A 24182-nucleotide genomic window follows, 5' to 3' on the forward strand; every position below is an offset into this window, starting at 1 on the left:
ATTTTTGTCACTGACAGGTGCAAATTGTTTTTCTAAGTGTCTGACAACATTATAGACAATCGAATGTCTGGATTATTTTTACAATTCGAATGTATATCTGAATTGAATAGTTGAATTAAATGTCCTTAAGTGATGTCACTTGAGTCAGCGTCAGCTGGGTCTGAAGACTACAAGCTTGAAAATGGGAGTGTGTCAGTGGCTACATCGCATTGTGGGTAATGTAGGCACCAGGCTTTGACAAGGAAGAAGAATTTGTGGAATAAAAAAGGTGGCATCTCTAGTTCTGCTGCATCAATTCCGATCTTTTTTTAAACTGTCCATTGTGAGTCTGACAACCGTATTGGAGTGCAATGATAAAACACTGGAGTACTTCTAAGGGCCAGTATGGACAGAAGGAACAGAGCTGTTACGGCAAGCAATAACTGATCCAGTGTACATATGGGCAATGACAAATGTTGGAAGACAGACTTGAAAAATGATGATTAACCTCTCTCAAGCAAAAGTTTACATTTGTATTTGGTTCACTTTGCCTGGTTGCATATGAACTAGGGCTTGTTTGAAAAAAATAACAAACAAAAGGAAAACACAGTAACAGTGGCAGAAAGTCTTTAAAAAAAAGAAAATATTAAATACTTGAGTACATGATGAGAATTTATCGTGCTTCCAGAGAACAAGAGAGCACCTCACAGATTGTAAGGCATTAAAATAGTGACCAGTGTATGAAAACATGGTGGGGTAGTGTCATCTCCTTTAAATCACCTACTGATTGGCAGTTGCTTACATCTTAAGGCCTATCAGGAGAATCACTGAGCTATGTGTTGTATATTTTATTCATTGCATGTGGTGCGGTGTGATATTTTATTTTCCAATGGCTATTTGGCCACCTGTGTTATAAAGATGCTGTGGCCTTTCATAGTCTGCTCACGTCAGTGGGTTCAGTCTTGGGTCAGTGTGCTGAGCTCCCATCATTAGGCTGATAGGCAGGCTGTGAAGGGATCTAATTGGTCGGTCAGTGAGTGTAAAATGTGTTGTATACACATGAACAGAAGGCCGCCTCATAAACTGTACAGTGAAAAGGTTTGTCAGAGTGAAGAGCACCAGGACAGAGAACACAAAGGCTGCAAGTGGCTGGGCGGTGAACAGAATGTGACCTGTGCATCAGCACATACAGTACAAATGTGCATTTGAGCCACACAAACACGTTCCAATTTATAGTAAGTGTATAGGGTAAGTCATTAGTGCTTCAAGTACAAACCACACACAAATCCCACAAGGTGGCCGGCATGGTCTAATTGCCTTGGATTGGCTGTGGGCCGTGACAGAGCCGCAGTGAGGGGGCCTTGTTGTGAACAAGGGCACACTGAGGGTCAATTGTCCTGCCAGTGAATGGCCTTTTCCTTTGGTACACAGTAATGAACAAGAAAGGGTCATTATTTTCCTGTCCAAAGTGAACCCTCCTCCCCTCTTTAGAGAGGCATGTAAATACGGCCAAACATGAAGTTCATGAGGTAAAAATGAAGTTCAATCAAACCTAAACAGCAGTGGATGAGCTGAAAAGTTTGCAGACTGGTTTGATAAGATGTCTGAGTACCGAGCTCTCTCTTTCTAGTGAGGATGAAAAACACTCTTTACAACAGACAACAGAGAAATTAAACAGTTTTAGAATACTGTTTAGTAACACTTTCATACCAGGTTACAAAGCAGTCTTTCCCTGTCGACATCGTTTCGCCAGCATCAGTGATGATAGCTTTGATCAGGACTTGAGGATGGAGCTTTAATGGAATACCTTTTTGATAGTATCATGTTGTTATTTGTGAGGCTGTATGCATAAATCTATTTACCTTTGTTGTTGCTTTCATTATTTTAATTGTTTGATCTCCTGGAACATTAAATGTACATTATTCATATTTGTATGAGGTCAATAAATTGTGCTTTTAGATGCTTTTAGTTTCATGAATTGGAATGTTTGGCTTATTGTTGACTAATGCGTCTCAATAATTCTATAACAGATGTGTGATGTGAATGGCCAGAAATGAAAAATAACACTATTCATTAGTTCATTTATTCATTTGATGGGTATGGTTGGGTGTGATCAGACATGTGCTCTCCTGCACCTTCTGTATCACAACACCCAGCAATGATGTCATGATGATGTGATGTGATGTCTACATCACTGCTGCAAGGTGACTGGCAAAAACCACTGGAGGTGAGCAAAAACAAGACTTCCAGCTGCTGTTAAGAATTAGTCCACACTTGAGTTTAGCAGCACTAGACTCCATGGGATGAAAGCTAGAAATCTATTGAACCTCTGGCCCAAAACCTGTCCAACAGTAACGTAGGCGGTCAGGCGGTCCGATATACTTGCGACCACGATTAACTGAAAATGTAGCATTGAAGCTTCAGAGGCTGGGGAAAAAGGATGTTGTCACCACTAGCTGGCAGAGCAAGCCAGATTATGACATTGGGTGAAGTTACTCTTTAAGAATATGGGAAGCTTCTGAATATTGAAATTCCTGTAAGCTGTTTTTAATATCACAGTTATACATCAGACACATTGTGATGAAATGCTTTGTGAGATACCTTTTGGATTCCAGCTGCTCCTTTAGTTTGCTGTACATTTCTAGCACTGCAAAGGAAGAGAAGATAAGAAAGAGGGTTTGTTGGTTCTAACATTTCACTCGTTTTTGCTCGTAAAGAACAAATTTCCAATGCATTCAAAGAGCCATAGGTGTGTAAAACATACTGGACTCTCAACTAGAAAACATCCTAAGTTCAACCCAAATTTGATGCCATATTCAGAAAAGACCAAACCTCACTTGTTGCATCATTGCTGCAGCATTCGTCGTAAGTGCTCTACCAGTTCAATAAATAAAACTGCTCCAGTATTCCTCAAACTCACCTTCCACACGTTATATTAACTAATGTCTCAATTATTTTAAACTTTGTCTATGAGAGCACACATAAACAGTGTGCCAACAAATATTTTGCATAGTTTTTACCCATAAGACATTATCATCATCCTCATCATCAAACCCAAAATATCTGTATTCAACTTTCACAGACTGGCAGATATCAGATAGTCAGAAACGCCAGAATCACAAGTTCTCTTTTGCTCTTTTTACAAGGACTTGTGGGACAGCAGCACCTCCTTTCTTTCCATAGACAAAACCTCTGTAATACCTAAGCTACGAGAGAAAGGACATGAAGTACTATAACAGCTTTCCTCAACATTAAACAATTACACAAGTTCTTATCATGGTGGCCTCCTAAATACACAACTATATGTATCTATTGGTCTAGTATCTATTCATCTAGCTAGGAAGACTTCTCATTGAACATGCCCAACATTTCTGCCAAGGTGTTGATGCTGATCCTGAGGTCACTCAGGTGACTAACAGTAACACCTGATTATCTCTGGGATTAAAGTTATCATCCCACTGACACACAAGCAGCAGTGGTACCTGGTATACAGAGCTGGAGCTTCTCCACAGTGGTGGCCATGTTCCTCTGCTGGATCCGACATCGAATCACCTCCTCTGTCTGAGCTGTCACCTGAGGGAAAGAGCAGGCAATGGAAGGAGGCAATAAGAAATATCACTGTTAATGCAAAACTGTCTTTGCAGTTGACAATAGCACAATAAAAAGAACAGTTTTTGTCTTCTGCATACTCATGCATAAATGCAGACATGGACTTACCTCCCTCCCAGCTTCTTGTAGTCTTTGATTAGTGTCTGTCACTTGACCCTATCAAAACAAACAAAGAAAGTTTAACAGTACAGCCTCAGTATTTCTCTTTCTTTCCTCTGCTTATAATTCCTACAAATTTTTGTTTATTGTCAAACAAATCCCACAGAGCTGCATTGACCAAAAACTATTAAAACACCAATGACCCACACTGTTGCACTGGCCGACACTTTTTTCCCTTACCATGAACACACGCACTGTAGTTTATTCTGACTCAATCCCACACACCGTCCTGCTGCTCACTCACTAGGTGTGGATAAATCCACCACTGAGTATAGTCTCCAACAAATGCACAATTTCCTCCTGTTTGAGCAACCTTTGCTAAAGACTTCAGTGAGCAGCTATTTTAGGAGATTACTGCGCCTTTTGAGCGAGGTTCACCACTTTGTAAACACACAACTGTATAAAGGATGTTATTACATGGGCTCAGGAACACTACGTAAAACCGTTTATATTTACATTTAACACAGTGTCCCAGTATTTTCAGAATCAGGGTTGTATTTGGGCCACAGAGAGCAACAGACAAAGTCTGTCAAGTTGAGTCTTGCAAGTTGGCGTCCATAAAGTCTATAAAATCTTCTCCATCATTGCCATGCTCAGGTTCTATGACAATTCAGGTTTAGTACCATGACATGCTCTTATGGAGCACTTTGTAATTCCTTCATGTTTTACAAATTTTAAAACATACACCCAACTTTAGTAGAATGTATGAGTACTTTGGTATTGGTTCAGCCACAAGTGCTGTCACATGTCTATCCATCCTTCCTCTCTCTGTCTTCTCGCCCTCTTCATGCCCTCTCTTTTCCCTCTCTACCTCCCTCACTGCAGCTGCTCAGCCTTGTAATCAGCTCATTGTCCATGAAGGGGCAAGGACAAAAGCAGGCAAATTCAGATTAACCAGGCAGCGGGGACCTGAACCCATCGTCGGTGCACTGGGCCTTTCATGGGGTTTAATGGCTTGTGACAGGCTCTTTCTCACAGATTCAGTGACAAACTTCTCGATTTTGGATGGGATTTTTGAACTCTCGGCTCTTGTCACACAGCTGAGAGCCATGACCCAATTGACCAGTCGGCTTTTTGAAGACAATCCTTTCAACAGCGAAGCTTCCAAACAAGGGGGACTGACTACATAATAACTACCTCTTTTATCATTCAGCTAGAGTGCAGTACCACAGCAAGAGTGCTTGAGACCAAAGAGACAAGTGACATTTCTAGAAACACAACCAAGACTGTTATCTAAGACAACCTAATGCTTTACAGGCTTGCTACCAGGGAGTACAACCTGTGGCCTTTCTCCTATGAGACAGCGTTCTCGTTAGCTACCTTGTCCCATTAGAGAGAAAAAACCTTTGTTAGCCCTAGCTTTGTTTACTCAGAGGCAACTGATCTAATATAATTTCTTGAAAGCATTTCCCTTCTCATCTGAAAAGCTTGGATGACAAATGAAACGTGTTGAAGAATTTACAGCAGGAGCAGTCACATTTGATTTAGCTTTTCTGGATTTTCTCTGGATGATGGCTAATCCCCACAGACCCCTGTTGGAGCCTGAAGTGCAAACACAGCTTGTAAATCCTTAAAGTCAAGCTAATTCAAACACTAATTCCTGTACAGGCCATGGAGATGCCTCCCAAGTCCTTAGCTTGTAACACTGTCGCTTCAAAGCAGATTAGCCGAAAGCAGGGTTCCCACTCTTTTCTAGAGATCACTTTCCAGGATTTTTCCAGGACATTTTAATGATGATCTAGCTGGTACGACAGACAAGTATGGTGCCATACACTAATATGTTTCTCTGTGAGTATACATGCATAACCTTGACATGTTTTGATGTCACTACTTTTACTACTATCTCTTGCTGTTGTTTTGTTGTTTATTTCTTGCCATGTTTCAATATTGTCATTATATTTTTTTTCATTGTCCTCCCTCATTGTATCATATTTGGAAAGACCTTTGTGCTTTGTGCTATGTAAATGAAATAAGCTGTCAATTCCTAACCTGAATCCCTTTCTTCTTATGGTAAATGGACTGTATTTACATAGCTCTTTTCTAGTCTGACGACCTGACAACCACTCAAAGTGCTTTTATAACACAAGCCTGCATTCACCCTGTCACACACATTCATATGATCGCTAGGCCACCTGCTCACTACAAACTTTTAACCACTCACACAAACTCATGCAATGGCACAGCATCGGTTCAGTATCTTACCCAGGGATACTTTCTTGTAGACTGCTACTACTAGATCAAGAACCATCGATTTGGTAAGTGGACAACCGCTCTAGCTCCTGAGCCACAACAAACCTTTTGACTATTGTGACATAAGAGGTGCATACACGAAGGCACGCACAGACTAGAATTTTACAGAATCCGTTTTTCAATGACAACTTAATCTGCAGTGATGTGGTGGATTATTTCAGAATGAATTCTAGCTGTCTCTTTGAAACATCCACCCCACCAGACAATAGTATGGAAACCCATAATTAATGTGGTTCTCTTAACAATCTAGTTGGTAGTTGGCTTGAATTTACATGTCCACTCTAATGTGAGATTTGGCAGCCAGTGTGGGTTGCAAACTAAACTGTCCTGCTGTTGCCTCTTCTGGCCTATAGTCCTCTTTACAGTACTCTCTCTTACCATCAGTTTCTCTGCATCAGCACGGACTTTGAGGAGCTCTGTGATGGCGTCCACAAAGCCTTGGTGGTGAAAATTGCACATCTTCTCAATCTCACGGTCATGGTTCCTTATCCTGGCATCCAGCTTCTCCATGAAGCGTTTGTGGGCGTTGGGCTGGTCATCGTAAATAGACCTGAGAGAGACAAATAAGTGAGGAAACAGAGGTAGGACAGGAAAGATGGCACAAGAGAGAACTCTGAGAACAGCTGGTAGAATGAAGGGCTGAAAAATGAAGCCAATGTGGAACTGCCAAAAACCTGCAGTTCCTCCAATGGCCACTTGAGGTTGGCTCCAAAAGCAAGTCAATCCCCATAGACCCCCAAAAAATGGGCAACTTATGAGCAATAGAGAATAAACATGTTTACAGCCTCGTACAAAAACTGGTTTTGGTCCATAGAGCTAATTTCCCCATTCATTCATTTTTATATAGCTGACTTTTTAAGTTACATTAAGTTCTGCATAATTACGGACATGGGCGTTTTGAGTGATAGCTGAGCTTCACCCAAACTTCACCTCTTTGCCCATTTTTTATTAGCCACGAGTTTGGCAGTCACTGCCAAGGTGGCAACTAGTAGTAGTAACATCTATTGTAGACCCACACACAGGAGCAATGTTGGTGAATTTAATATTGAGTGACAATCAAGAGAAACTGTGTGAATGTTGGCACAGTGGAAGAGCAGTAACAACAATAATACACTTTGTTTATTCTGACAAATAAATGCTGTTGAGACAACTAATCCTACCTCTTTAACTCTGAGAGTCAATCACATTACATTGACTAATGAACCTACATTATGGGTCAGGTTACTCCTTCCATGTGGATGGTAGGTCTTGTAGCAACCAAAAACGTAATAACGGCCAATAATGAAATAACTACCAATAACATAATAATTTCGGCCATTTCAAATGTAATAAAACCAATAATGTAATAACTTTTTTGCCAATAATGCAATAAGTTAATAACATTGTTGGCTGATTATTACATTATTGGCCTAGTATTTAAAAACCCTTTGAAAATGTAATAACTGGTGCTGATAATGTAATAATATTATATATGACTGTTATTTTTTTATTTTCACTGTCAAATATGTCTAGTTTATGCTCAGGTTGATGCCACTGAATGACCACACAGTGACTTCAACACAATTGTGAAACATTTTAAGTTCTGCACTGCATGCCTGTTTCTAATCTACATTGAGATGCAAACTTCTACCATGCTAATTATATGTTTGCAATGGATGATGCTTAGTGTTATCTCCAGAACACTCATAGTAACTGAAGTTGCTAATTAAGTGGCAGCACAATTTTACCCATTCAAAATTCCCTTTCTCTGAGAAATGTTTTCTTTTGCAGTACACCCTACTGACCACTAGATGGCAAAGTCATGTCAAGAGTGACTGGCAATTAGTCACATCAACTTTTTCTGCAGACTTGGGGACTTCTTGCAGCATGTGGAAAGGTAAAAAATTCTCAGATTTAGCTGCATTCTTAATTTAGTTGGAATCCCTCCTCATAAATGTATTAAGTGCAAGGGATATGTAAACATTGAGAGAGCATGACACCAGAAAAATTGCTAGCTAGCTAGCTAGCTATTCATTTGTCTAGCTTTTCTAGCCTTCTAGCTCCTAGCTAGCCAGCATCATATGCATCATATGTAGACACAGTTTTACCATATCAGATAGATCTGTCATTTTTTTTTTTTTTTTTTTTTTTTTTGGTATGCTTTCTAGTTATGTATTATCGAAGTTATATCAGTAATAAGACGGCTATGTGAGACAAGGTTTATCTAACAAGTGGCAGTGTAGGGAAAGGAATTACAATGTTAGTGCTAAATCTGTTAAAATATTCTGATACAATGCCATGTGTGCATTCTTGTGTATGCTTATGGTTGTGTAGTTGTTCATGTAAAATTTGTGTATTAAAGATTAATTGAGCTTTATTCATGTCCATGTTTATGTGTAGTCTATATCATACATTCAAAGATTCATACCACATTAGCTAAACCTGGTGTAAAAATGACACTGAAAGACTGAGTTGAAAAATATAGGCTACTAACCTAATGAGTTCATCAGCATGCTTTACCATGAAATATTGACTTTGACAGTAGCTACACTGGGCCTGTGTCTTGCATAATTAATTTATAACATTAGTATGTGGTATTGTAATATACAGTATCTCAGGTCACATCATCATCTGCTTAGAGTGTAAAAGGGAATAACTTTGTTTTTAATATCATTTTAGGTATTTGACATATCTGGAAAAAATGAAAGTAATTCCAACAGTCTTCATTCTCCTCATCTGCATCAGCTTGGAATGCAGAGGACACGGACAGAGGCCAATGTCAGATGAGACCTACAATGTCATACTTAAGGCACTTAATGGAGAATCTAAAGTTCCAGTAGCAGAGAGATCCAGGATCGAGCGTTCTGCACTCATTCAACTATGGCGGAACAGGGAACATTACGCTCTAAGTGAGGATGGTCAATCACTTACATTTGATGGAAAATTGGTACCCAGGAAATCATCGATCTCTGCAGTTGTAAATTAGGCTTTGGACAAAACAAAAGGCTGTGGTTTAAGATAAGTAAACATACTCCTAAGGCAGCAGTACTCTGGGATCAGCCGAGCAAGTGTGAAAAACATTTTGGACCAATCAAGACGTTATCAACTTCACAAGGCAACATTCCGGAACAAAGCCATTCCAAAATCTATCAAAGCCAAAGCAGTTCAAGATCGACATCAGGTAGACCTCGTTGACATGGGTGAATGGAGGGTCAAGTATGGCTGGGTCACATGTAGGTACATCCTGACTGTAATAGATGTCTTCAGTAGGTATGTATGGCTAAGACCACTGAGAGGTAAACACAGTGCAGAGATTTCTAGACACCTTGAAGACATTTACAATGAGCATGGCCCACCAAAAGTCTTACAGCATGACCAAGGGAAAGAGTTCAAAGGTGCTGCAAAAAAAACTTATGGATTCCTTACAAGTGAAAATAATTCAGAGCTCTCCCTACCATCCTCAGAGCCAGGGTAAAGTGGAGAGAAGTCACCGTCTCCTGAGGAAGAAGATAATGTATGACCTGGTCCAATATCAAAAAGGAGGAGTTAACTGGGTTAAGCACTTGCCAATTTATGCAAAGGTAATGAATGACGATCCAAAGGAGGTTTTGAGTTGGATGTCTCCTTTTCAGGTTTATTATGAAAGGCAAAGTCATGCATGGTCCAACCAGTTAATTTCTCAAGAGGTCCTTGAAGAACCCAGCCCACCAGGGAATAAAGCAATAACCACCGAAAAGCAGAGATTTTTGTTCGAGCACAAACGAAATAGGATCAGGAAAAGAGCAAAAGAAGCAACCCAGCGTTGCATACGTTGACAGAACCAATCTGGGAGGTTTAAACCCTCTATATATAGATTACATGAGCATGTCTTGGTCAGGGTGAAGAGTGTCCATCACAGAGTCTCACAGAAACATTTTGTGATACCAGGTGTGATTCTGGCAATAAACCGTAAATTGCACAAATACAAGGTTGAGTTTCACATGCCAAATACGAAACACGAAAGTGGTTCCAAGTTTCTGATGTGACTAGTGTGACAAGATTAGAAGAAAGCCAGCGCCAAAAGTTTCAGCCCAAAAAAGTGGACCTGAGAATACCTCTCTCACATGAGGACAGATTGGAGAATATTGAATCATCAAACATTCGCTTTGACCCAGTCCCTGCTGGCAACTGCCAATTTTCTGCTATTTCTGATCAACTGGCCACCATTGGAATTTTCCGTTCTGCAGCGACATTGCTTGAAGAAATAGTGGCTAACTTAACATCACATCCATATGGAGTGGATGGGACACCCCTTTCAGAGTATGTTGAGGAGACCTGGGCTGAATATTTACAGGGGATGGCACAACATGGCAATCTAACCAGACCATCTAACTCTTCAGAGAGCATCGCAGATATTTAACGTTCAGTTCCTTATTGTGTCGACTCCTGGTTTGGATGCCACCTCTGTAATATCACCATCTGGTGGTTACTTTGAAAATTTGCCTGTTTTGATTCTGGGACATTTTGTTGAGGGACAGGGCGAGCAATACATTAGTTTAGATGGACATGTTCACCCATATATTCAGGCCATTCAGGAGACAGAGTTGCAGAAAGTGCCCCAACCTAGTTCTCTGTCTGACACTGAACTTGACTCTCAGTCTGATGCCAACCCCCCCTCTATATCTGATGAACCTGCCTGTATAGCTGATGAACCAGGCTTTCTGTCTCAAGGTGAACCTGTGTTTCAGCATAATTCTGATGATCAGTCTATGGCCCCTTTGGTTAACATGGTTGAGTATGCTGGAAATGAGCTGGGAGAGCAATACCTACCTGCAGAAGTCCTATCAAGAATTATTGAGTTTGCTCTAATCCAAGATATGTCCATGCTTGGGACATTCAATCAAGTCTCACGGTCATTCCAGGCACTGTCGGCAGCATCTTATCCCAACCTCTGTATAAGAGAAACACTTGAGGAGAGCCTAGAGCTCGACAAAGAAAATGACTTCACCATCAGTATTATGAAGCTATACAAGGCTGCTGGACGCAGCAGTGGTCTCAGTGCACGGATAAGGAGGTTGATTGGCAAACATAGCCAATGGATGAAAGCCTGGCTAATTCTAAGTTATCTGAGTTTTGGGCAGTACAAAGTTAAGGATATCTACTGGAAAAAGTAATGCCAGTTTTATGTTATTTTTTCCTCCTTCATCATCTGTCTGAAGTTTGTTTTGTTGTTTGGTTTTTAAATTTGAGTGAAAGCTACTTTTCATTCGAGAAGGAACAGTTTTACGGTTTTCATTTTTATTGTTCATGTTTTTCTACGTATATATATATATATATATTCAGTTCAGCTTTTTGGAATGCACATACTGTGAAGCCATTTTTCATTTGAGGGTCAACAGTTTTAATTTTATTTTTGTTGTTCACACAGTATACTGTATATTGTATGTTACAGTTGAGAAGCTTTGATTGGAAATAAATAATAGTCTAAGAAAAAAATATTGTTAATTCATTTGACACCTCAACATCGAGAGAGAGAGAGAGAGAGAGAGAGAGAGAGAGAGAGAGAGAGAGAGAGAGAGAGGGAGGGAGGGAGGGAGAGAGAGAGAGCTAATGAAGAGGTTTGGAGTGGAAGTGAAAATCCTCCATCAGCTTACATTAGATGGATATTAATTGATGAGATATATATCAACAATATAAACATATATTTTATAAAACAGCTCCACTTCCTCACAGAGTCCAGATGTGATCTATAGGCTGTTATATCATAGAGTTGTGCTAAACCCTCTGTTAAACACCTGGATGACATCACAGGATCTTACAGGATCAAATATTATTTTTATCTGATCAATATTAATAATGAGAGAGATCAGGCAAGAGAGAGAGAGAATCTAAATCTTAAATTTGTCCACTGTACTTATTTTAATTCAGTGAACTGCACAAAAACTGCAAAAAAGTGTATTATTCCCAAGAACTGCAGTCATATATAATATTATTCCATTATCAGCACCAGTTATTACATTTTCAAAGGGTTTTTAAATACTAGCCAATAACGTAATAACTTTTTGCCAATAATGTAATAAGTTATTACATTATTGGCAAAAAATAACTGAATATAATAACTGAAATGACTTTCAGATAAATCACTCCTGAATTTTACTCTCTCTCACACACACTTCTTACTACTATCACTAAATCCATATCAATATTATCAGCAGCCTTGTTGCAAGAGATTAGACCAACTGTTAAAGACTAATTAGCCCATAGCATCTCATGTTCACTTTAATTTTCAGATCATAGAAAACTCACAGCAACGTTAGTAGTTGTGAGTTGTAAAGTTTTTCATGTGTCTTTCACACAAACTCACACTTTTCTCTACATAACACACATTCTCCCATTGAGTCTGCTGAGCGTCTAGAGCATGACTGGTGAGCTAATGCTATGCTAAAAGCTAGTCAGCCTTCATCTCAGAGTACTTCCCTACAACAAAACAAGACTGAATTGAATTTCTTACTCTCTCTCACACTAACACACACAGAGGCTTCTACTATCACAGACTGTTTCTACATCATTATTTACCAACAGCATTGTTTCAAGTGATTCTCAGACATATCGGGAGGTACTACGAGCTAGCAAAGCTGCCACTCGTGAGGGAAAACTTGTTGTGTGGAAAAGTTGCGGGGAGCTCCCTCTCCGATGTGTGTGTGAGGACAGCTTTTGCTTCAGTTTGGCTCTGCCACATGCTGTGGCTTGCTTAACCAATCAGATGGCGCTTCGGGCGGAACAATGCTGAAGACAGAAGTGGCAGGAGAGAGAGAGTGGCAGCTGCATCTGAGCGGAAATAACCCAGTTTTTAATTGATTTCTTGATATCGGCCTGTCGGATTTAAAAAAAGCTGATACCAATATATGTCAAAACTCCATCGGTGCAGATAATCGGCCCAGCCAATAATCGGTCGATCTCTAGCCTATACCTAATTTTCATCCCAGAGGTAGAATCATGCTCTGAGTGGAGTATCCCTTTTATTTCTGAATACTGTGACAAACTACTGTCACCACTAAAAAAAGAAAAAGAAAGATCATATTGGCCACCTCTGAAGAAATATCCCATTACAAGAGTTTGGCTGAGGGTTTTCCAAGGAGGAAATTTTCTCAGCCAACAAGTGCTGTGCTTCTTTTGCTTGTGGGGAATGGAGACTTTCACAAGGGTCAAATAAATTCCACTACAATTTTTGACTAGCAGTGCTCTGTGTGACCTGTCACTCTGTAATTCTCAATGTGTCATTATGTGTGCATACTAAACAACTATGCTGCAAAAATATTGAGAACCAACATCACTATGCTAGCAGGGAGGCATAGGTAGCCAGTTGTTAGCACATTATTGTAAAGAACCATGCTATGAATCACTGCTTGCCACCCAACAACCACACACAGTCCTGGCCTGGCTTCAACAAGCACAGATGGCCCGTGTGCGTGTGTGTGTGTGTGTGAGAGAGAGAGAGAGAGAGAGAGAGAGAGAGAGAGAGAGAGAGAGAGAGAGAGAGAGAGAGAGAGAGAGAGAGAGAGAGACAGGGAGAGAGAGAGAGAGAGAGACAGACAGACAGAGAGACAGAGAGAGACAGACAGAGAGAGGCCGAGAGAGATAGACAGAGAGGACATAGCTGTGTTACTGTGTATCACTGTGTATATGTCATGATGTGTCTGTGAGTATAAGCAAGCGTCTATAGACTGTCTATAACCAATTTATGGAACTATTCTACTACTCTTACAGAAGCTCTTCAGAATACTTCAGAACACACAGGGGTGGGGGGGTGGAAACAGCAAAAGGAGGTGCAAATAAGAACAATAACAACAATAAAGGTGCAAATAAGAAGAATAAAGTACAACTGTGCAAATCACAAAAAGAATTTCAGAATTAAAAAAAATGACAAAAATAAGGTATCCTAGCAACTTTAAAATGAAGATGGACTATAACTGTCGTAAATTGAGTTAGTAAGCACCTGTGAATTGGTTTGATATCAGTCCAAGAAGTGTTTACAGTTTTTCTTTTTTTTGTCCAATAATGCTGACGATACAACACAAACACTGGAGAGGCAATGTAATCATTGGTGAGATACAGTAGATGTCTTTAAACATGTATAAACAAGATCATCAGGATCATTGCAGGAAACCATAGTTCCCTGATGACATTTTTGTTTCTCTTTTTTTTGGGTGATGGAAATGGAGACTTGGTGCAGCAAATAGACAAATATTTCTCACAAGATGAAAGAACTTGACTATAATTACTACTTCAGAATATTAACTTGTCATGTGCTTGTGGTTCATTGGTTCATGTGTTTTCTTACCTATAGATATTCGTTATTTTTAGAATCACTCAACATTATTAATGATGCCTGCTCGTAGTTCAGACCTAAAATCAAAGCTCACCACCAAGCATCCCTCCTGCCAGGCTCTGAACACTCAGTTGTTTCACACTGTCCAGCATTACGCTGCTCCGCAGTTCCTTTACCCTTCCTTACTTCTGAGCTTAGGTCATTTTGAGAAAAGACTGTTTATGAAGTTTACATCCTGCCATGTTGTTGCTCCTGTGTTGTCTGTGTACAATGAGAGCTAAAAAGAAAGTGTAGTGATTTAACTGGCAAAAAGCAAGGCGACTTTGGTTATTGACTTAAATCACCGACTTTTAGGGAGCAGCCCTGGGGCTTTTTAGATCTGTAAGAACAACTGTGGCTGAAAATGAATATCCTATGAGAGCGGTGAGAGTGAACCAAAACAACAAAGCTGTGGCCGGACAGCTAATCAATGAGCTGAAACTCTATGAAACCAAGGGGATTGAACTGATAATTCTCTGTAGGTCCATCCCTACAAGCAATCCCTCTCACATTGTCACCTTGTTTTTACATTATCATCGTTATAATAAATCATACATTGTTATAATAAAAATACCAATAATAGGTTATTTAAAAGAAATAAAAAACTCAACATACAGGGCTCCATCTCAACCACGTGTTAAAAAAAATGACTTGAACAGAATAAAAATTATTTGAGTGGCTAAAAAGGACTTTTTTTTTTCATTGTTTGATTATACAATACACAATACAATGTTTTGTAGTGAAGTGACATCTTTTCAAATCTTTTCAAAATGCCTTTTAATAATTCGAAGGCACATCTTATTGTCTCCATGTCTCATCTGTTTCATTATGAGTATATATCTGTATTATTGCTGATTTGCCAAGTCCTCATATGTCTTAACCGTGTTTACCTTTTGCATAGCACTCTGTAACTGGTTTAAAAAGCACTGTACAAATCCAATTTATTATTAACTGTACTTAACTTATCCCGACCAACCATGTGCAATTTTTTGTTTAAATCCTTGTCAATGTTTATGTTGAAATCAGAATGGTTGCAGCCTGAAAGTGTGTTTCCCAGCAGCTACTGTACCTGTGTCTACAACAGCTCATTCTACAGCCATAAAATTCACTTAACTGCAAAGGTGCACAATAACAACATGACATAGGTTGTTTTTTAAGTTTTATATGCGTCTGATGACAGCAGGGTTAGAAAATAATTCATGAGGATCTCAGACTGACAAAATCTATGAGCACATAAGCTACTTACTGCAATTTCCCAGCTTGGGATATATAAAGTATATCTATCTATCTATCTACACTACCACTTATCAACATCTATTTCAGATGGAGTAACAGCTCCATCTAGTGACACTGTAGTGAAATGCTCATAAGTGAGACTTCTATTGCTTTTCTTACTTACAGTCCATCCAGAAAGAATTCACAAAATTTTACTTTTTCCGCATTTTCTTATGTTACAATCCTATTCCTAAATGGAATAAAATCATTTTTTCCCTCAAAATTCTACACACAACACCCCATTATGACAACATGAAAAAGTGTTTTTGAAAAGTTAGCAAATTTATTAAAAATAAAAAACTAAGAAATCACACGTACATAAGTATTCTCAGCCTTTGCTCATTACTTGGTAGATGCACCTTTGGCAGCAATTACAGCCTCAAGTCTTTCTGAATATGATGCCACGAGCTTGGCACACCTTCTGTATCTTTGGGCAGTTTCGCCCATTCCTCTTTGCAGCACCTCTCAAGCTCCATCAGGTTGGATGTGACGTGTTGGTGCACAGCCATTTTCAGATCTCTGCAGAGATGTTCAGTCATATTCAAGTCTGGGCTCTGGCTGGGCCACTCAAGGACATTCACAGAGTTGTCCTGAAGACCTCCTTTGATATCTTGGCTGTGTGCTTAGGGTCGTTGTCCTGCTGAAAGATGAACCGTCGCCCCCTTCGCTCCAGTCTGAGGTCAAGAGCTCCTGGAGCAGGTTTTCATCCAGGATGTCTCTGTACATCGCTGCACTCATCTTTCCCTCTATCCTGACTAGTCTCTCAGTTCCCGCTGCTGAAAAACACCCCCACAGCATGATGCTGTCACCACCATGCTTCACTGTAGGGATGGTATTGGCCTGGTGACTAGCGGTGCCTGGTTTCCTCCAATCATGAGTTCAATCCTTGTCTCATCAGACCAGAGAATTTTGTTTCTCATGGTCTAAGACAATCCTGTCTCGGAGGTCTACAGACAATTCCTTTGGTTTCATGCTTGGTTTGTGCGCTGACATGTGCTGTCAAGTGTGGGACCTTATATAGACAGGTGTGTCTTTCCAAATCATGTCCAATCAACTGAATTTACTACAAGTGGACTCCAATTAAGCTGTAGGATCATCTCAAGGATGATCAGTGGAAACAGGATGCACCTGAGCTCAATTCTGAGCTTCATGGCAAAGACTGTCAATACTTATGTACATGTGATTTTAAATTTTTTAATAAAATTGCCACCACTTCCAAAACACTTTTTTCACGTTGTCATAATGGGGTGTTGTGTGTAGAATTTTGAGGGAAAAAAGAATTTATTCCACTTTGGGATAAGGCTTTAACACAACCAGAAGTGGAAAAAGTGAAGCACTGTGAATATTTTAGACTGGGAATTACCCTTAACATCCCACATTCCAACACCCACACAAGGAAACTGCCAAACTGTTCACAGGAAAAATCCAACCACTTGTTGAGCCCACCTGTGAACCATCATTTATGATAATGACAGAGCTGCGGTCAGGTGCTTGTCAGGATTCTCAGGGACACACCTCTGGGGAGGAGCTGAGGGTTTCTGGGGAAAAGGCAGGCCATCTTCATGTTTTACAATGAACTGAATGATAAAATGTTATAAGGACCCAAAGTGTTTAAAATCAAACAAATTCTATGAGACATCATCAATAAATAATAATAACTTCACAATGTAATAGCTATATATTTAGTCTACATCTATGTCTAATTAATTACAACACTATAGTCATGTTTTTTCTTTATTTAACACAGAAAACTTTGGGTCACCATAACCAAACGTAGCCCAGTACATGGAACCTATTACTGAAAATGGAATAATCTGCTAGGAATGACTGCTTTTGGCTATTTAATTGGAGAATGAAATAGTACAAGTTCAGACATAGACCATTGTGGTGCAATGCATACTGCATGCAGATCTGATAGCCGGCATTAACTGAAAGCATTAAAGGAATGTAAAATGAGATTGTCATACTGTCAGTGGGACTGCATGAATACTAAACATCAACTGCTGCACATTTTAGGCAATGCAATGATTTTGATTTGATGTTCCTGCTATCCTCTTCAGATCACCTTTATACACAGATGGACAGAGTATGAGAAGACTATATTTAGGTAAGAGTACAGTTAGAGAAATTTTACTCAAGTGAAAGTAATTGTGTAAAAATACATTTACCTAGATAACAGTAAAAAGTAAGTCAGTTAAAATGTACTCTGAGTAAACAAATACTACAACATTTCTTAGTGTATGCTTGTGTGTGTGTGTGTGTGTGTGTGTGTGTGTGTGTGTGTGTGTTGGGGGGGTCTTTCTGGTGATATATGAAGCCATTGTTAAATTTAAGAACATCTTTAGGGTACAATGGCCTTCAATATCAATCCAACAACACAAGTGGAACAACAATCACATCAGGCCACTAAGCCATGATGTCCGAACCAACAATAAATTCCATTCCAATCCCTATTGTTAAATCGCCCCCCGGTCCCGATCCAGCCGTGTTCACATGGAGGCTGCTGAGCCTGGTTCTTTTGCCCTCGGTGTAAACACCAACAATCCCACGGTGCTCCGAGCCCTCAGTCGGGACACACTCCAGTTGGCTAATAGGGCCACTAGCTGCACAGCTAACTGAGCTAACTAACTAGCTAATGCAGCCAAGGACAGCTACAGTAAAGTGTATATTGAGCAGCTGTTACTGGTTACCCTGGAGATATGCGGCCCATATTTGTTTGGTTGCCAGATCTTACACACTGTACCTTCAAGGGTTGATTTCAACCAAACCAGAGTTGATGGTGATTGTTGGAACATTGGAACTTTGTTTCTAAAAATGAGAATAAAAGCTAAATGAGCACAACTTACTAAGTTAGAATATTCTTTTTAATTATTCATTTCATTTTATTAAGTCTACAAATTGTTGAACAATTTTCCCAATATTTTGACTGCCCATTTTTTTATTCTATTTTATAAGTCCATATACCAAACTCCATAAGCCCCATTGTTCTGACAAACAATAATCATACAGCCAACAAACCCGGGCATTTAGACTTTACCTCTATGCAGTAGCTATGCAGCAGAGGCAATTTGTTAAACAAATCAGATGCTGCCTCACTTAATCCAATGTTCATCCTTACTGTCACATGACTTGCAGGAGACTTTTAAGTCAGCCAAGGACAAGTGGAGGGTAATATATCTTACACAAGAAATAGCAATGACATTTTCTGTTTCTATACTGGAAGTTCAGAGAGTCCAAAGTGATGACCATGTTTTATAGCTGTAAGAAAAGGAGATTTCTCTCATTCCCTATACCTTTTATGGCTGCAAAGGCTGATTTCTTTAGCTGTTTATTAAGCTGTAGGATCATCTCAAGGACGATCAGTGGAAACAGGATGCACCTGAGCTCAATTCTGAGCTTCATGGCAAAGACTGTCAATACTTATGTACATGTGATTTTTTATTTGTTAATTTTTTAATAAAATTGCCACCACTTCCAAAACACTTTTTCACATTGTCATAACGGGGTGTTGTGTGTAGAATTTTGAGGGAAAAAAGAATTTATTCCACTTTGGGATAAGGCTGTAAAGCAACCAAAAGTGGAGAAAGTGAAGCGCTGTGAATATTTTAGACTGGGAATTACCCTTAACATCCCACATTCCAACACCCACACAAGGAAACTGCCAAACTGTTCACAGGAAAAATCCAACCACTTGTTGAGCCCACCTGTGAACCATCATTTATGATAATGACAGAGCTGCGGTCAGGTGCTTGTAAGGATTCTCAGGGACACACCTCTGGGGAGGAGCTGAGGGTTTCTGGGGAAAAGGCAGGCCATCTTCATGTTTTACAATGAACTGAATGATAAAATGTTATAAGGACCCAAAGTGTTTAAAATCAAACAAATTCTATGAGACATCATCAATAAATAATAATAACGTCACAATGTAATAGCTATATATTTACTCTACATCTATGTCTAATTAATTACAACACTATAGTCATGTTTTTTCTTTATTTAACACAGAAAACTTTGGGTCACCATAACCAAACGTAGCCCAGTACATGGAACCTATTACTGAAAATGGAATAATCTGTTAATTTATAGAATAAATTTAAGAATGCTTCAATTTGCTTCAACAGTCCAAATAAAACCCCAGGGTTTTCAATTTACAGAGATAGGACAGAAAGAAAAGCAGCAAATCCTGAGAATGGAAAGCTGGCACTGTCCAGTGTTTGGTGTTCTTGGTAAATGAATGATTACCAGAGAACTCAATGAAAAAAAAGCTAAGAAATAGACCTGATTTAATGAATGGCACAGCACTTGCAAACTGAATATGTGCACTTTCATGCAAACCAGTAATCATCAGCCTTCATTAGGGCCCAATTAATCCAGTTACATTTTTTCCAGATTCCATTTTATTTTTTCCCAAATTCTGTGTGTGCCATTGGGAATGTCTAATCATGTGGTGTATTAAAAACAATTCAGCAATTCAATGGGGAAGATATTCAAGATTTAATGAATATTAATAAAAATTGATTTAACATAACAATGCACATCAGATGGATCTGCTGCAGGACAGCCACCATGTGCAGCTTGAACACACTGGGTAAGTGAGTCGGACAGAGGCTGCTCTCACGTTTAGGCCACGCTCCTCCATGCTTACGATGCTTGACCAGAAACGGACGTAGCTTTTTCATTTTAACCAAAACATAGCAGTTTAGTTTCTTTCTTTTCATTTGGCTTAGGAAAAAATGCTTTTAATGGTATTTAAAACAATGATTTTTTAAAATTGCATTCACATTTTGGCAATTTCCACGATTTTCTGCATTTTACAGTTGATTCTGTTTTTATAATCAAATTCTGCAATTCTGTCTGTGTTTTCTGCATCACAGAAATATGAGGGCCCTACTTCATGTTGCCAAGAGATTCCTCCCTTCTATTATTAATAATTGAAAGCAGGTTGTTGCTGACACAAATAGGCTACATGTCTTCCTGCTTCCTGTCAGGCAGGATGCTTACTTCAACCAGTACAGTGGTCTCCAGGTTACAAACACCATGTTTTATCATTCTACCTTCCAATATGCTTTTTAATTGACACAGTTTGAAAATAAGAGTCACTACAACTCTGTAATTTTCATATTGTTGCTAAATTACATTCAGTGAATTTCTTTTCGTGTGTTTTGCCAAATGCAACCAATAGTCTGCAAAGTCCTACGACAGTCTACAGTGTTGTCATAGGTGGGGTGGCAGTAACTCCAACAGATAAACAGATAAAAGAGATGTGACATTCTCACATTTTCAAACCAGTTGGTCAGTTACTGTTGCACTTCCTTCCTCCTTCTGTGGTGTGGGAATGAGCCAAATATTGTGCTCTACACACTACACACTGTTTTAAAGTAATAAACATTTGGTTACAGTAGTGAATGATTCAAATAATCAGCTGCATCATTGTAGACAGAGCAACATGGGGCAAAAGCACAGCAGGCTATAAACTTTTACAGTCTCGTCTCAAAATTGCCCAACTACATAACTAACTGCAGCAGGAATAGAGACAGGCAGGGCGCCCCAGCAGCTCAGCAGTGTGTGCTATATACTAAGGCTGGCTGTAGGGGTATAGAGTACCTACCTTAGAACATGGTATTTTACCATATAATAATAATGTGACTTTGCCATTAGTTGTATTCACCGACAGTGTGAGAGTAAAACACCAGGCGCAAAAGCTGCGTGATTAGAAGTAGTAGTAGTAGTTAGAATATCAACTGTCCAAGATTTCCAATAAGCACATTCAATAGTGATATTAATTCAGGAACAGAATTAAGTCATAAAACTGTCCAGATCATACTCACTAAAACAAAAGTGTCTTTCTGTACTCAACTTTTGAATGAACAGACTGAGACTGTTGAGGACAAGGCAACGGGCATGACTGTCATTTCCCAACCACTAACCTACCTCATATAGGTCAGCTTTAAAAAGCCTGACAGTGTTGACAACATCATCAAAGAAGCACTGACACAAGCTGAGAAACAAGCTGAGAGAAGTAACTAAAGTTACATTTAGGGCATATATTCACTGGTTTCCCCAGATATGCTGAAAGCCAAACAAGAGCTATAGGCATGACTGAGGGACAGGTGTGTGAGAGAGGTGGGGGCGTTCCGCTGAGGCTGAAGTCCGTTTGCACACAGCTTGTCAAACTAATGTCATTCATTATGGCCTTGAATGGAAGCTTGATAGCTAACCACCGAACATAACCAGTGCAGTGTGCTGAAGAACGGTGGCTTGAGCAATTCAGCATCCCATTTCACCACAGTCAAGCTCTTTGGCAACCACAAGAAAACAACAGGGGGTCAAGATGACGTATCAAATCCTGGTGTAACGGAATGTCAGGAGCGTTACTTTTCAAATTTCTGCTGAGCCACTGGCCGAAATTGTTAGCACCGTTAGCTAACATTAGCTGCATAATGATAACGATCTGTGCAGTCCCACAGCCACACCCACAAATGATGTTTACATTTTGACAGGTCATCAGCCGTCCAGCAATACACAGAACCGGGAAAATCCCACAGAAACGGAGTTTTAACTACAGCTGCAGTCAATTGATTAAAACAGTGGTCAATGCTGGCCCGTTAGCTAACAAGCCAGCTAGGCTCATGCCTCATTTCAACACCAAAATTGCTAATGTTAGCCTGCCGGTGGCTAGGGTAGCTAAGCTAGCTCTTGAACAAAAGGTCTGATAACGTAGGAGATGCAACCAAGCATAGAGACATTATGATTGCTAAGGGCTTTCTAAGAAGTGATATATTCTTACCGAAGAGTGGGACCAACGCAAGCCGTGTCGGTGCTCTCAATTTCCTGTAAAATCCGCTCGTGCTCCGTTATATACTCCAGGGTTTCATTCTCCGCCATGATTGTTGTGTGTACTATGGCTATCACTGCAGCTACAGCGGAGCGACGTACGGGTCAGTATGAGGTCTGGCCTGTGGGGGGCGCACTGCAGCTGGAATGAATGCAACATCACCAGCTTTGTTCCCACGTTACAGTAAAGTTGGCCACAGCAACCACGACAGAATTAATACCGAAAAATGCTTCACCCAAAAACATCGCTGCCTCGCTGCCATATGGTTGGTTGATGCCTCCTAGCACGTAATATATTAGAATTAAACTGATTGTGGTGTTTTCCATAATCACAAAAGAATTAGAAAGTCTGTCTGAATTGCTTCATTATTAATGCAACAACCCCACTTAAAATCACATTCATTTTATTGACGGAGATCTAATAGATAATATTGTATTTGCTTCTCTACTAATAAGGAGCACAGGGATACAACTGCTGTTCAGTTCTAGTCTTTAAGAAAATATAGTAATTACACGTTGTTACCTGTAAACCAAAATCTAGATTTAAAAGACTAATTTCAGAGGAGTAGTGGTATTTCTTTCAGCCCTGAGTGCCTGCAGATTTTCATATCAGGCAGTACATGAGCCCACAATCTCGACCAGTCACCTGGTTGAATCCTGACAAGCAATATGTGGGCAAAGCCTGCAGTCCTGGAGCACCCACTGCTGCTCATAAACTCAATTTCTTTGGATGTTTAAACTGTTTAAGAGCGCATTACACTAATTTGCAAATACATCTTTGGACTTTTAAGCAAAACTAAAATGCATGTATGTTTTCTTGGTTGTTGGCGTTTCTTGATGTGCATATTAAGACAAATCAGAATTTTAAAACACTCACTTCTTAAGTCAGTTTAATAAGTCCATCACTAATTGTGGCCAAATGAAATTTAAAAACTGTGCGGTGAATATTGAATGAGTTTACCTTAAGGTGGTTCCCAGAGGCAGGTCCACAGATTCTAACTCTACAAAAATATTCCCAAAAGCCTTCTCTTCTTCTTTGTTGTCCTCTTCTCTTTGACTGGGAGGGTCAGGCAAAGCAGCATGGACCCTGTCACTGGCCATTTCTCTCCTCAGACTCTGAGGACTAGATATCTGCATATATGAAAGAGAAGGAAAGCAAGAACTCTGCTTGTGTGTGTGTGTGTGTGTTTGTGTGTGTGTGTGTGTGTGTGTGTGCGTGTGTGTGGTGAATTCCAGGGCACCTGCTATGGTCAGCAGAAAAAGAGTGAGCAACAGGAAAATAAGACCTTGTGATTCAACGGACTTTGAAGCCAACAAAACCCAGAGGTAACACCATGAAGAAGCCTGGTCCTTTTGACAGTGCTCACCACTGCAGATTCAAAACACAGTCAGCCGTCAGATCAGATGTTGATTTTTGGTTCTAAACCACGAATGCATGTAGGACCGAATCAAGAGAGTGAGGAAATTGTAATTGCCAGAAAGAAGTAGTTTAAATCGCTTAAAAAAAGCACACGGCAGTGTTACTGACAACGCCTTCGCTCACATGAAACATACAGCAAAAATCAGATTATATGTGACACAGGCTTGTGCTTGGGTTTACTCTTGTCTCTGTTTTTAACTGGGTGAGCCAAGAAATCTGCAGATTAGGTGCAGACACCAGAGTTTTGGCTAAAACACAGAAATAGAATGTCCTGGATAATATAAAACACTTGCATCTCGGTCACTGCGGCCTTTAGGAGTTATTAAGGAG

At 39.8% G+C, this 24182-nt stretch overlaps 1 protein-coding gene across 2 annotated transcripts in view; it reads right to left on the minus strand.

Moving 5' to 3' along the window:
* Positions 1-23533, minus strand: part of exoc6 (exocyst complex component 6) — a 56456-nt gene extending 32923 nt beyond the window's left edge. The window contains exons 1-5 of one of the 2 annotated variants that reach the window (XM_041962238.1): positions 23394-23533; positions 6376-6547; positions 3697-3744; positions 3462-3552; positions 2581-2626 (exon numbers count right to left, since the gene is read on the minus strand). In XM_041962238.1, the coding sequence (XP_041818172.1) occupies positions 2581-2626; positions 3462-3552; positions 3697-3744; positions 6376-6547; positions 23394-23533 (497 nt within the window). Of the gene's footprint in view, positions 1-2580; positions 2627-3461; positions 3553-3696; positions 3745-6375; positions 6548-22385; positions 22494-23393 lie in introns of those variants that run through there. The other variant, XM_041962239.1, reaches the window with a different exon arrangement.
* Positions 23534-24182: the final 649 nt, after the last annotated feature.

The sequence above is a fragment of the Chelmon rostratus genome, chromosome 21, assembly GCF_017976325.1.
Source record: "Chelmon rostratus isolate fCheRos1 chromosome 21, fCheRos1.pri, whole genome shotgun sequence".
NCBI lineage: Eukaryota > Metazoa > Chordata > Actinopteri > Chaetodontiformes > Chaetodontidae > Chelmon > Chelmon rostratus.